At 36.6% G+C, this 12,427-nt stretch overlaps 2 protein-coding genes across 3 annotated transcripts; one reads left to right on the top strand and one right to left on the bottom strand.

Annotated features, from left to right (window-relative positions):
• Window positions 1-184: 184 nt before the first annotated feature.
• On the top strand, window positions 185-4,165 carry LOC125223329 (uncharacterized). Of its 2 annotated transcripts, XM_048126428.2 has the most exons (3): window positions 185-400; window positions 1,848-3,294; window positions 3,808-4,165. In XM_048126428.2, the coding sequence occupies exon 2, from the start codon at window positions 1,895-1,897 to the stop codon at window positions 3,284-3,286; it is 1,392 nt and encodes a 463-aa protein (XP_047982385.1). In that variant the 5' UTR covers window positions 185-400; window positions 1,848-1,894; the 3' UTR covers window positions 3,287-3,294; window positions 3,808-4,165. The 2 variants fall into 2 exon arrangements, with proteins under 2 accessions (XP_047982385.1, XP_047982382.1); XM_048126425.2 differs by lacking the exons at window positions 185-400; window positions 3,808-4,165 and adding an exon at window positions 412-553 and having other exon boundaries at window positions 1,848-3,521.
• A 1,865-nt stretch (window positions 4,166-6,030) lies between these two features.
• LOC125223261 (uncharacterized) lies at window positions 6,031-8,004 on the bottom strand. Its single transcript, XM_048126330.2, has 2 exons — window positions 7,337-8,004; window positions 6,031-6,932 (listed from the first exon to the last, which is right to left on the bottom strand). The coding sequence occupies exons 1-2, from the start codon at window positions 7,918-7,920 to the stop codon at window positions 6,227-6,229; spliced, it is 1,290 nt and encodes a 429-aa protein (XP_047982287.1). The 5' UTR covers window positions 7,921-8,004; the 3' UTR covers window positions 6,031-6,226.
• Window positions 8,005-12,427: the final 4,423 nt, after the last annotated feature.

A 12,427-nucleotide genomic window follows, 5' to 3' on the forward strand; every position in this document is an offset into this window, starting at 1 on the left:
GGGATAAATTATGGTGCTGATGTGGCGCTGATGTGGCAGAAATAAGGGAGAAATAAGAGAGTTTTAAGGGAACCCATTGGGAGTGCTCTTAGCATCAGAAATTTAAAGCCAGCATGAAGCGACTCATGGCGAAATTGTAAAGTACTATATGGAAGAAACTGAATATAACCTGGTCATTATATGGGTTCAACTGTATGTCGTATCCCTCTGCTCTGAGTGAACAAGGAACACTCCCTAGTCCCTTCTATCATTATCAGTAGATCAGAGGAGAGAGAGAGGGAGCTGGCAAGCCCTCCTATTTACAGCAAACAGACATTTTCCAGCTATTTCGAGCTTCGAAGTTTCCATCCTTTTGTCTCTTTTTAATCGATTTCCTGTTTTTCTTTGGGACCGCTTGAAGGTATGCCATTGGCTCTGTGTTCTGTAAATTCGTAATTGATTAATTAAATTCGCAATTTGTTGAGTGTTTTCGTTTACTTCGTTAAATGATGGCTGTGGTGGAATTGAATTTTTCAATGTCGTGGTGATCAATTGTTTCCTGCTTCGGCTTTGGGTAATTGCTGTATAGATTTGTTTCTGACTTCATTTGCTTGGGATTTTGCTTCAACGATTAATTCAGCGGTGAATTTTTATAGTCTCTCATTTTTCTCTATGTTCTTGTTGTATCGGAGATAAAGGCCTTTTACAATTGACTGCTCTAATTTATGCCTAAATTCTTGTTCTTGTAGATTTTCTGTTTTTGTTAGATTTTTTTGGCTGCAGACTACAGTAGAGAAAACCTAAGATAGATTGAGAATTGTTTTTGGAATAAAGTATGTGGAGTCTCCCTGGCTTTGTCTAAACTATTTGGTATCATGATTTAATCATGCTACTTAATAGATGCTTTCAGTATTTAACTTCCATAAAGAGTGATTTGATCTTTAATGTTTTTGTGTGTGCTAAAGAAGGTAAGTAACTTTGTTCAGTCAAATGCAAGCTTGCTTGCCTCCCTGAAGGGTCAGGTCGGGGTAATTAACGTGGTCGTGAATGAAGCTTCAGTTTGCAATATAGCAAAATTTAATGTGTGGATCTTTTGTTCCTCTTCGTAATTCTGTTCCGCATCTACGATGCTTACAAGAGTATCGTCTTTCTATATGTTATGTTAGTCAAACTGATGCTTCTGAGGTTTACATTCTACATGTGATTTAGTGTGATTTGAGGTGTTTCTTGTGATCGCTTTCTTAAGCATGGTTCGTTACATGACTGGGGTCCAGGAAAAAAACATATGCAGTTTGTCCCTTTTCTCAAGTACTCTGGTTCAAATAATTGATTATAAACAAAATGATTAATTCGAAATAAAGAATCCTTCAAATCATATGTTGTGGAAGATTGCAAGAGATATTGAATACATTTCGTGAGGTTTGATCTGTTGTGGTGATGTAAACTGTATTAGGACTTTTTGTTGCTCCCACTAGTTACTTAAAGATATATCACTCTCTTTTTACGTCCCACCCTGAGCATATTGATAGTATGCCGTCTGTGTATCATTGATGTCCTCATAAATTAATTATCTCTAACTTCTGTCAAATATAAGCTTGTATACAATTAAATGGCCCTGAGGCTGGAAATCATGATTTGGGTATGCACATGAATTTGTTTTCGTACGAACCCAAATATATGTGAAACCATTTCTTGAATCGGAACCATGTCCCATGGGAAGATATTTTCCACGAATGATCCTTTTCTAACTTGCAATGCTGTGAATTTATCAGTGAAAAGGATTTCCTGATCATCTTAAGTTTTTAATAATGTGATTGTCATAATGAAAATTCCATTTTTTTATGTTTCTTTTTCCTCTTAAATGGCAGATTCTTTCGAGTAGCGGTGAGAAAGGAGAATACTTGTAGAAATCATTATGTATAGACAATCATCCAGCAGAAACCAAAGATCCAAAGGGGTCAAGGTTAAGAATGTGCTGCAAGTTTGTTTGCTGCTTGCTGTTTGCTGTTGGTTGCTATACCAACTTAAACATTCCCATGACAAGAAGGCAGAATTTGATGAAACTAATGCCAAAAGGTCGCTTCAAAAAACAAGTCGTGACGATCTTATAAGACTTGGAAGGAAAGATATCCGTCCTCGAGTAGACAACATGGACTCTAAGAGTGAGATTCATGATGAAATATCTGAAGAAGAGGAAACTGCTGAAGAATTAGAGGAAGAGAGGCATGATGAAGATGATCCAGAAGACAAGAAGGTCGATGAGAGGGATGACGACGAGGAAGGAGATAGAGATGATGAAAGGGAAGAGCACGAACAAGAGAAATCTGATACCGAAGTTGATAGAGAACATGGTTTGGTGGATGGTGGGAAGAGGGAAGATGGTGAGGAGAATGAAACTCAAGAAACAGATTTTGAAGGTCATGCCCAAACGGAGAAGGAAACAACTGTTGACGATACTGACCGTGATACGAAAGATAGGAGTGCCCACGAAGCACGTGAGGAACATTACAAGGCAGATGACGCTTCTAGTGCTGTAACTGAAATTGAGAATGAAAAAGTGGAGAACTCGAAAGAGAATAAGAGTGAAGAAACTTATAAAAGTGAGAACATGAAAGACTCGGAGGTGGATGGCAACGAGGCAGCTGGAGATGTCCATCAACCAAATGTCACAGCCACTTCAGTCAAGGATGATACGTTACACGACCCTGAGAATGACTCTACTCCTAATAATGCAATAACCGAAGGATCCACTGATCATTTGACTAGTAATAGCACAACTGCTGATGTTACAATAGAGAACTCGACGTTGCCCTTAGATAATGCAACAGAGAGCAAGTCTGAGTTAGGCACCGAGCGTACATCTGCAGAAGAATCTGACTCTAAAACTGTTGATCCAGAGGAGGCCAATAAGTCTACCTTAAATGTAGACAATACTCGTTCGGACTCTAATTCAACAGGTTCTACTGATACAAACGAGGCAGAATCACTTCCTGAGGAGTTCTTGAATAATAGTACAGACTCTTCTGTATCATACGATTCAAAATTAGAGGCTTCACATGTAGAAGAGGACAACACTACAGAAGTGAAAACTGAATTTAATGGTGAGATATCAGATACAAGTGATGGTACAGATGAAAGCTCGGATTCTACACCGACTGATAATGCTGAAGAAGAAGTTCAAGAGGATGCTATTGATATATCTGATACTTCCGATTCCATGGAGGAGAAAGATATTCGAGTGGATCTCGACACACTCCCCGAGATACAAACAGAGGGGAGCAACAGCAAAGATGTTGCTGCAGAGTGAATATATAGGTAGCAGGGTACTGTTAATCGCATCGATTTCCTTGTTTTCCCACTTTAATATCAGGGTCCCGTAGTATATTTTTGGTCCCTTTTCCTGTGTATGAATGTCAAGCTTCTGCTTCCAGCTTTACGCGTAGAACTTAGGCAAGGTGATGGCAGCCGGCTTCTGCCTCATATTGTATGAATCAACTAATCTAATTTGCTTATGTTAGTAAGTTTGCAACCATGTTCTTCAATCCTTCATGCTACATTATTTGATATATGAATCATGGTTGTACAAAGACTTCTTGAGTATGGGATTTGAAGTCATTGACATCAAGGGTATCTGTTGCTGCACTTGGAGCCAAAATGTTAGCATTAATGTGGTTTAAGATTAGGTGAAACTATTTACTATATCAGAATTAGTTGAAAGGGACTTGCAGCATTAGTTGTAGTATTTGTTTGTTTTGCTATTCATTGTGATAGGTTTCTTGAATGCATTTTTCGAAATAGTTTGTTGAATTTAATAATATTGTGGTACAGGTTGGGTGCAATATACTCTGGAAGCATTGAAGACTTTAGTTGAAGTCAAGAATTAGCTAATCCACATCAAAACCTCAAAGTAAGCCTAAGAAAATGGGTATGAAGAAATGTCAAAATGCAACTCAGAAGGTAAGACACTTCTGCCCCGATAAATAAGTGGAAAGCGATTAAATTAATAGTATATACTTAAAGAGAAGGAAACTTGTAGGCTTGGAACTCTCTGATATTCGATCATTTCATTATGTAGATAGTATAGTTTATAATTATTTCCAACCTAACTCATAAGCTGTAATTTATTGGATGAGTGGAGATTATATTAAGCTTTGATGAAATAAAATAAAGAGTGGGTAGGTCAAAATATGTGGACATGAAACAAGCCGTGCAATCTGAACTGTCGACCACTAATAAGGAATTTAAAATACATAATTGAGGTTTTAGCTAAACAACAAGATTAGTGTTATTTGTATAGTCTCGAAATACTCCACGAAGGCAGGAACTGACCAATTAAATTACTAAAAAGGAGACAAATTGGGGGAAAATTATGAATTTTGATCAAATTCTAGTTCATTTCGCAATTTAAGAACAGTTTCAAAATGATAAATTTTAATATTTTTCTTAAATTTCTCATGGGGTCTAATTTAATTGAAATTGTATTTAATTCGGCGTCGAAAAAATCTTGGAGGAGACCTTTTGTGATTTTACCAATTTTCTGAACACATTTAGTAAATAATTCAATCACATCATCATTTTAAAACATGTGCACTAATTTAACAACATACTTGCAAATAGAAATCTGAGTATTTTGTCAAGGGAAAATTGAGAAAATGTTAAAATATATAATTTTTATGATTAATTTTGAAAGTTCCGGCCGAGAGGGGTCAAAATTTATCAAAAAATCATAATTTCCCGATAAATTACCTATATTTAATGATATAGTGAAAAAAATTAAAAAATGACTATAATTCCACTCACGCATTGAATTAATTTTGCACAACAATATTTACCACTAGTAATAAGCCATAGTTTATTTCGGTTCATTAAACACTGTTACTTATATTTAGAGAGCTTTGGAATTAAAGAGGGCACTGAATTAGATCTAGGATTTTGATTTGTTGATAGTGATAATAATTTCGCATGTCCTGCTTTTTAATTGTTCATTAATATTTCGTAGGCTTTGCAATTATACTACTCCCTCCGTCCCGCTTAAAATGATACGTTTTCCTTTTTAGTTTGTCCCAACTAAGATTACACATTTCCTTTTTTGGTAACTTTATCTCTCCAATTAATACACTCAACCACTTTTTATCACTCCTATTAAAATATCCATCTTTCTTTATCTCTCTACTTTAATACTTACACCCACCTTTTTTCTCCAATTAAACACTTTAACCAATAACTCCTAAAATCCCGTGCCGGCTAAGCAATGTGTCATCTTAGCCGGGACGGAAGGAGTAGTAACTTTAATTTTGTACATTATGACATCTAAAAAAAATACTGGAACATAGAAAGATGTTGACTCATAACGGTGATTTGCACATCGTAGTATCTAAATGTCTTGACGAGATGTAAATCATGATAGGGTTTAGACTTTAGAAGGATGATCTAGTTTCAATAAGATTTCATTATTGAACAAAAATACCGAAACAAGAAACGATACTTACTCATAATGGTAATCTGCACGTCATAGCATCTAAATGCCTTGATGAATGTAAATCATTGTAGGTTAGACTTTAGAATAATGATCTAATTTCAATATGATTTCATTCTTAAACAAAAATACCATAAATTGAGAAAGATATGGACTTGTAATGGTAATTTTGCAGATCACAGAATCTAAATATCTTAATGAAGGGTTTAGACTTTAGACATTAGAAGGATAATCTATTTTCAATAAAATTTCATATTTGAACGAAAATACTAGAATCCATGACCATGATAGGGTTTGGACTTTAGAGGATGATCAAATTTCAATAAGATTTCTTCTCGAACATAAGTAATTTTTAATTTATTTCATTTTTTCAATGACCAAAAGGCAAAACAAGCTGGTCGCCTGGTCGGATTTATTTACTTTTTCAACAAATTACATTTAGAGTGGGTAGATGGACACCTTTATTGAAATTTTGAATTTATATATACAGATCTTTAGCATAAGCCAACCTGTCACCAATACTTTTATTTCATTCTTAGCTAACCACAATTTACAATAAAATACTACTCCCCGGATAAATAATTAAAGTTTCGAATTGAAAACTCGCAATTGTACAAATGAATTGACTCAATAAAATTGGAAGATGGGAACATGTTTAAAATGAAAAAAAATAGCTGTCGATGACTATACACTAGCAATGGAAAAACTGATGTAAAACTCTGGCTCTCGCGTCTCGGACCGACCGAGACCCGACCCGAATAGGGCAATGCCCTATTCGAGATCCGGTTGCCGCAGCTCTTTGCGGAGCTTTTTCGAAAACGGCCTGCAAGCATCCATACTGAGATCCACGGCGGCCGCCAATGCCACAAACGCGGCCGCATCCTCCGTGCAGCTCACGTGCTGCACCCCGACCTCCACCTCCGGCTTCGAGCACCTGCCGTCGCCTTGCACAGTCGACGACATCACGAACCCTCGGTACAAAAGATGCGCCCACGACCCGGACCCGGAGGCCGACCCGAGGTCCGACCCGGACCCGGATCCGGAGCTGAGGTCGAAGCTGCTGTTGGGGCTCGTCATCGGCGTGGGGCCGGTGGTGATGTCGACGGTGAACTTCCCTCCCTTCTTGGTGGGGATGCTGGAGCTGGCGAGAGTGGTTGCGTCGATGCCGCCGTCGGGGACGAGGTCGAACCGGTAGCCGAGGTGGTCGCCGTCGCTCCACGCCTCCAGCCGCCCCCACGGCCTCCACGTGTTGTGTCCCGGACGCAGGATCAGCCACGCCCCCGGGTTGGACCGGCTCACTCGGTCCGTGCCCGGCGATGGCACGAACGGCGTGACCATCGAGGCGGCCGCGACGGGGGATCCGGACAAGTCGTGGATGGTGATGGACCATCCCTTCCGCTCTTTCAAGGGATGCTCTTTGTTGCCAGCGCCGGAGCCGAAGCAGCTCGCCGATGTGCTTGGTTCTGATAGTGAAGATCTGTTCATCAACAAATTCAAAGATCAGATTATTTTGTGATATGAATAACATTTTGCGAATCAAACACTGCTAATTAATCATAGAAGATCTGTTTAAACATTTTAACAAACACATGGAAGAAGATGCCATGAATGTGTTCATAATTTTTAATCGAATTAAGGCAAAATCCAATCTGCAATCAAATTCTCATATTACTAATTCAATCAACGCTATAATCAACATTCTATACAAGTAATCATCTGAATCTGATTTCATTCCTAAAAATATTCATTTTCTAATCAAAATCAAAATCAAAATCAAACTCAGAACTCAAAAGCAATTGCTAAAATTGAGGGGAAAACACTACAGCTCTAAATCTCTAATCAATTAGTAGTATAATTGAAGAAAGGAATGAAGATATTCACCTCGATCTGATGATCCTCTCATTAGAACTCCTCAAACCGAACTTGCAAGTGAAAACCGGCTGCTTAACATTCCCATTCACCTGAAAAACCTGCGGGCTGCACTCAGGCTCTCCATCAAACAGAAACACAAATCTCGGGTCAGGCTCGGCCCGCACATTCAGATGCAGCTTCAAATCCGACCCGCCGACCGCGACCCAGCCGCTATGAATCACGCACTTCCCCATCTTGTCGAGAATCTCCCTCAGGTCCAGCTGCACCGCGACGCAGCCGACCAGCTTCCCGCCGCGGCGGAGGCCGCATCCGGCGGCGCCGCGGCGGTGGATCTCGATCTTGAGGGAGGAGGAGGATCCGCCGCTTTTGTCGGCCAATTTCTCGAGCTCCGGCTTGCTGAGGGAGAAGCAGGCGTTGATTTTGCTGTCGAGGGCGTCGGAGTCGGAGGATTGGAGGGAGAGGTCGGCGAATTGGTTGGGGAAGGGCTTGAATTTGAGCTTGCAGTAGTAGGAGGAGAGGGGGAGGAGAGGGTTTAGGGGAAATCGGAGGGAGAGATTGGAGATGAGGATGCGATGGAAGGGGCAGGGATCCATTGTGAGGAGAGAGTGATGGATGGGGAAAGGAAGAAGGTAGATAAATGAAGGAAATGGGGAAAATGAAGAAGGGAGAAGAAGGAGACAGGCTGGATGGGGGCGGGCGTGCGGGATGAGCTGGGCTGCACCTACACTGTGTGTGCCAGCTGAGGGGAATCCCACACACATCTGTCAATCACTCTTCCTTCCTCTTTTCTTTTTTTATTTAGCCACTAATAATAACCGCATATTTCAGGCTAAATAAGAAATATTGGGTATTTAACTACGAATGCAGGAATATGTAAATGATAAATTGTGAGAGCAACAATGAACAAATTTTGGTAAAAATCTTGAGTTTGTAATTGATAAGGCAGCAAAAGAAAGTTAGATGTGAACGTCGTTACTTATAAAATGAATAATGCAGTTTGTTTATGAATAAAACGATATCGAATAGTTGAAAAAGACAATGATACATTATACGGTAGATCACTAAATTTTTTGTTGTCCGGTAACTTCGAACAAATATAGAGATCGTGGTTTTTATGATTGATTTTTAGATTTGCGGGGCGGATACAAAATTCGTGAGTTCAGTTTTCCCACCCGCGGCGTATATTATTGTTTAATTCGTCGCACTCTATTTAAAGCATTTTTTGTTATCGGATGTGTCATTCGATTTTGAAGATTTTTCAGAAAATAAAACACTATTTTATTTATTTATTTTTTTCTTCTATCATTCTGCAGTTTCTCCATTTAACATAACAACCGTACATAAATTTTCATGTCAAACTGAAACCGTATTTAGTATAATGAGACATCAGAGTATTGAACAAGAATTGATTGTTTTGATTAAAGATATGATTCAATTGATTAATTTTGATGTATATTGTTCAATTAGAGATATGATTCGATGGATTAGTTTTTAACATATCATGATATTTTACAATCATAAATTAATTCTGAATAAATTAAAGCTAAATTTATCTAAGAACCAATTGAATGTTAACATATATAAATATATTGTTCGATTAGAGATACGTTTTGATGGATTAAATCTTAACGTATCTCGACATTTCCCTATTCTATATTAATCTCGAACCAATTCAAGCTTCGTGTAATATAACAATCATATGTTCTTAAGCATCCTATACTATTTTGGTGTTTTGTCTTTCTATGTACTATTTCATGATTGGCTATATGGAATGTTGTAACACTAGCCAGCTGGTAATTGAATTAACGTCTCTTCTCTCTCCTCAATATTGCATACGTTTGAATTGGCAGACAGCTGTAAGAGAGGATTATGTTATGAAGATGACTAGGATTGGACGCTAGTCTTCTTCTTACATAAATGGACTCCGGCCCCACTCCCAGATATTTCTTTTTTAATCACAAACATGATTAGATTGATTTTGATTTTTAAGGAATTAAGCTTCTATTATCATATAATAACATTATCCCTCAATTGAGTTGACAACTTTATAGTATTCAATTTTCGTATAAAAAGGAGAAAAAAGGAGAAACAAATTAAAGGAAATTATCTTAAATATTTTTCATAGTCAAAATGCTTTAAAAGGTTGAATAATCAAGTTAAGGAGAGGAAATCTTTCCCGAAAATGCTACAAGGAAAAGAGGACTTGGAAATATAATTACATGAGTTGGTGATAATTTCCATATTTGCATAATAAAAATCTTTCATTTAAAAGGAAGAAATGTTCAGACCTGCAATATTTCTAATTAATTTAATGGCAGAATTGGCTACATTTTCCTTACAATCGTAAAAATTAGAAAGTGTAATTATAGTATATGACTAGGAAATTTTATGGGTTGTTATTTTGTGCATCATTCCAAAATTATCAAGACATTTCATTGATAAAAAAATCCAATAGCTACGAATCCAGAATTTGAAAGACCAGATCAATCAATATAGGATTACAAATGGTTGATAGTATTGCACTAATACTAAAATTTGTGTATCTATGTATACAACATATGCAGATTTTTAAGTTTGGTATATACTTGGTAGTTTGTGGGCGATCGCCACCAGACTACCCGATAAACTCATTTTTAGGGTTAATTGGAAATGCCATAGCTACATCCAAAAAATATTGCTCCGCCACGAGCTCAATCACTTCTCGAGGATGGTCGATGTATTATATGGAAGGAATTGGAACACATCCTTGTATCTTGTAGATTCTCAAGTGACTTTGCAGTACTAATGATGTGGTCAAAGAAAATTATCTCAATGCTTGCCCATTGCTGGACATCCCTCTTCGAAAATTTCAAAAAAATTGTGGATTTCGATGTTCTACATAGTTGGAATATCATTAGTAAATAGACTTTCCAAGAATTAACACCAAATTGGGAATTCGAATCGTTGCGATTTACCGGTGGGTGCACTATTCCTTGTCATTTCATGCCATTTGCTTCTATTTTTTATGGGTAAATATAAAATTAAAGGTTGCATGATAATAGGCTCGAATCCGAGACTTTTGGCATCAAGCATTATATACTCGAACCAACGATCTTTTGTCATTTCATATCATTTGCTTTTGACTCTATCTTTAGGTTGTGTTATTTATTTATTAGTTGTCATTTTTTGTTGTGTTTTTTTTCTTATTTTTGGTTCTATCTTTAAACCGTGTGCTTCTTTCTGTGTTCCCGTTTTAGACTCAATAAGTTGGTGGTTTTGGCATTTTGCCTTCATTAAAAATGAGTATGAAAAAATAAATGAAAATTTTCAGAAAGAATTCGAGGCAAGGTGGGGAAATAGATAAATGGAGGAACTGGAATTGCGGCTGTGAGATGTGATTGACAACACACCTACAGTTGTTGCTTTCAAATAATAGTAGTAACAAATTATTAAGACAGCAATCCCATTTGCAAATGTGGAATTGGATGGATTGAGTTGGGCATATCCTACCCACAGATTTCCAATCCACATATTTCAATTATTATCATCACTATCTATTAATTAGTACTTTTTTTAAAACTATGCGAGTATGTTGATATATTTATAATTACGTACTTGATTAAAAAATATTAATAATTACGTATTTAAACTAATAAAATTCCTAAAAATTGAGAGATTCAATCCTCGTGGAAATTGAACTGGATTTAAAAAAGTAAATTGAAAATTAATGTGGTATTGAATATTGATGTCATTTCAAATTTATCAATATATTGGCCAAGATCAAACTATAGACCAAGGTTAATAATCGAATATATCTTGACATTTAACGATTTATCAAATTTATCGATTATATCACAATCTTGTTTCAACATTTTTATTTTGTTAATTTTATCTATCTTTTGAGCTTGTATTAATTTCATCAATTACTTTTTGAGAAAATCATTTCTCAAAAAGAAAAATTTAAGTTAAATATCAATATCTCACATAACTTATTTTTAGAAATAAAATACTAGTAATAGTTTATCGTACAGGTCGTGTTACAACTTAACGACCAGAATGGAATTCAATTGATAAAATTGATAGTATTATAGGTTGAGAAGAATTAGATAAAAATTAGTAAGTTGAAAATGTTATGATAAAATTATACAATTGAACCGTTTGTTGGCCACATAAGTATTGTTATGTGTGTTGCCTATTTATTTTTATTTTTGTTCACATGAGCAAAATTAGGAATAATGTCTCAAATCAAACAGACTTCTTATGATTGGCTTTGCTGGCAAACATTGAACTCGTTACATCCATCACTTTCATGCTTTAGACCAAAAAAGCAATATTTCCGTTTTCATGGTTTCCTAGATAGTGGGCTTTTCACATAATCATACATCTCTGAAAGCCATGCATGGCTAGTTGTTTGGTTGAAAGCCCAAGTTTGTGAAAATAATTACGAACTGATTGGGTTTCCGCCATGAATATCGGAGGTGATTGTTGCTAGAGATTGAGGTGTAAAGCAGATGAAGGAGTGAGTTGATTGTTCACAGAAATTAAGTGTTGATTGTTCCATGGACGAGATTGAGTGGGTTGATTGTTCACGGAGTCGTCATCTCGACGCGAACAAATCGAATTCAACAAATAAATTAGGATTTCTTCCAAACCGGGTGCGGAGATCAAGTCCAATTCGGCGAAGGAATGAAGAACGAAGGATGACGGATCCGTGAATAGTTGCTTCAATTTGGAGACAGACAAGGGTAAATCTGAGAGAAGTGTAAGTTTTATGTCTCACATATGTGACATGTGATAGAATCCTAAATAGAATTGGATATTTAATATAATACATTAACTTGGTATACGACACATTTTTCCCTAATTAAATATTGTTATTGGGACGTTTCCTAATCATGTGATTAATTAGTCAATTAATGGTAATTCACAATATGATTCCTATGACTAACAAAGAAATTGAGGTTATATATAATTGTATATGACCGATTGTTAGTTGACTAATATATAGTCACTGATTTGGGAATAATATATTTCCTATCATATATTAAGGAAAGGAATATATAAGTAAGGAATAATGTTTGTGATTTACGTGAGACTTGAGAATCAAGTTTATGATTATGA

The sequence above is a fragment of the Salvia hispanica genome, chromosome 1 (assembly GCF_029641045.1).
Source record: "Salvia hispanica isolate PSC_SH4W2 chromosome 1, Shi_PSC_v1, whole genome shotgun sequence".
NCBI lineage: Eukaryota > Viridiplantae > Streptophyta > Magnoliopsida > Lamiales > Lamiaceae > Salvia > Salvia hispanica.

Excerpts from the sequence above, each read along its gene's own strand:
- LOC125223329 (XM_048126428.2), top strand. The coding sequence starts at position 1,895 with ATGTATAGACAATCATCCAGCAGAAACCAAAGATCCAAAGGGGTCAAG.
- LOC125223261 (XM_048126330.2), bottom strand. The coding sequence starts at position 7,920 with ATGGATCCCTGCCCCTTCCATCGCATCCTCATCTCCAATCTCTCCCTC. Across the intron at positions 6,933-7,336 it reads GAGAGGATCATCAGATCGAG|ATCTTCACTATCAGAACCAA; the intron begins GTGAATATCTTC and ends GTTGATGAACAG.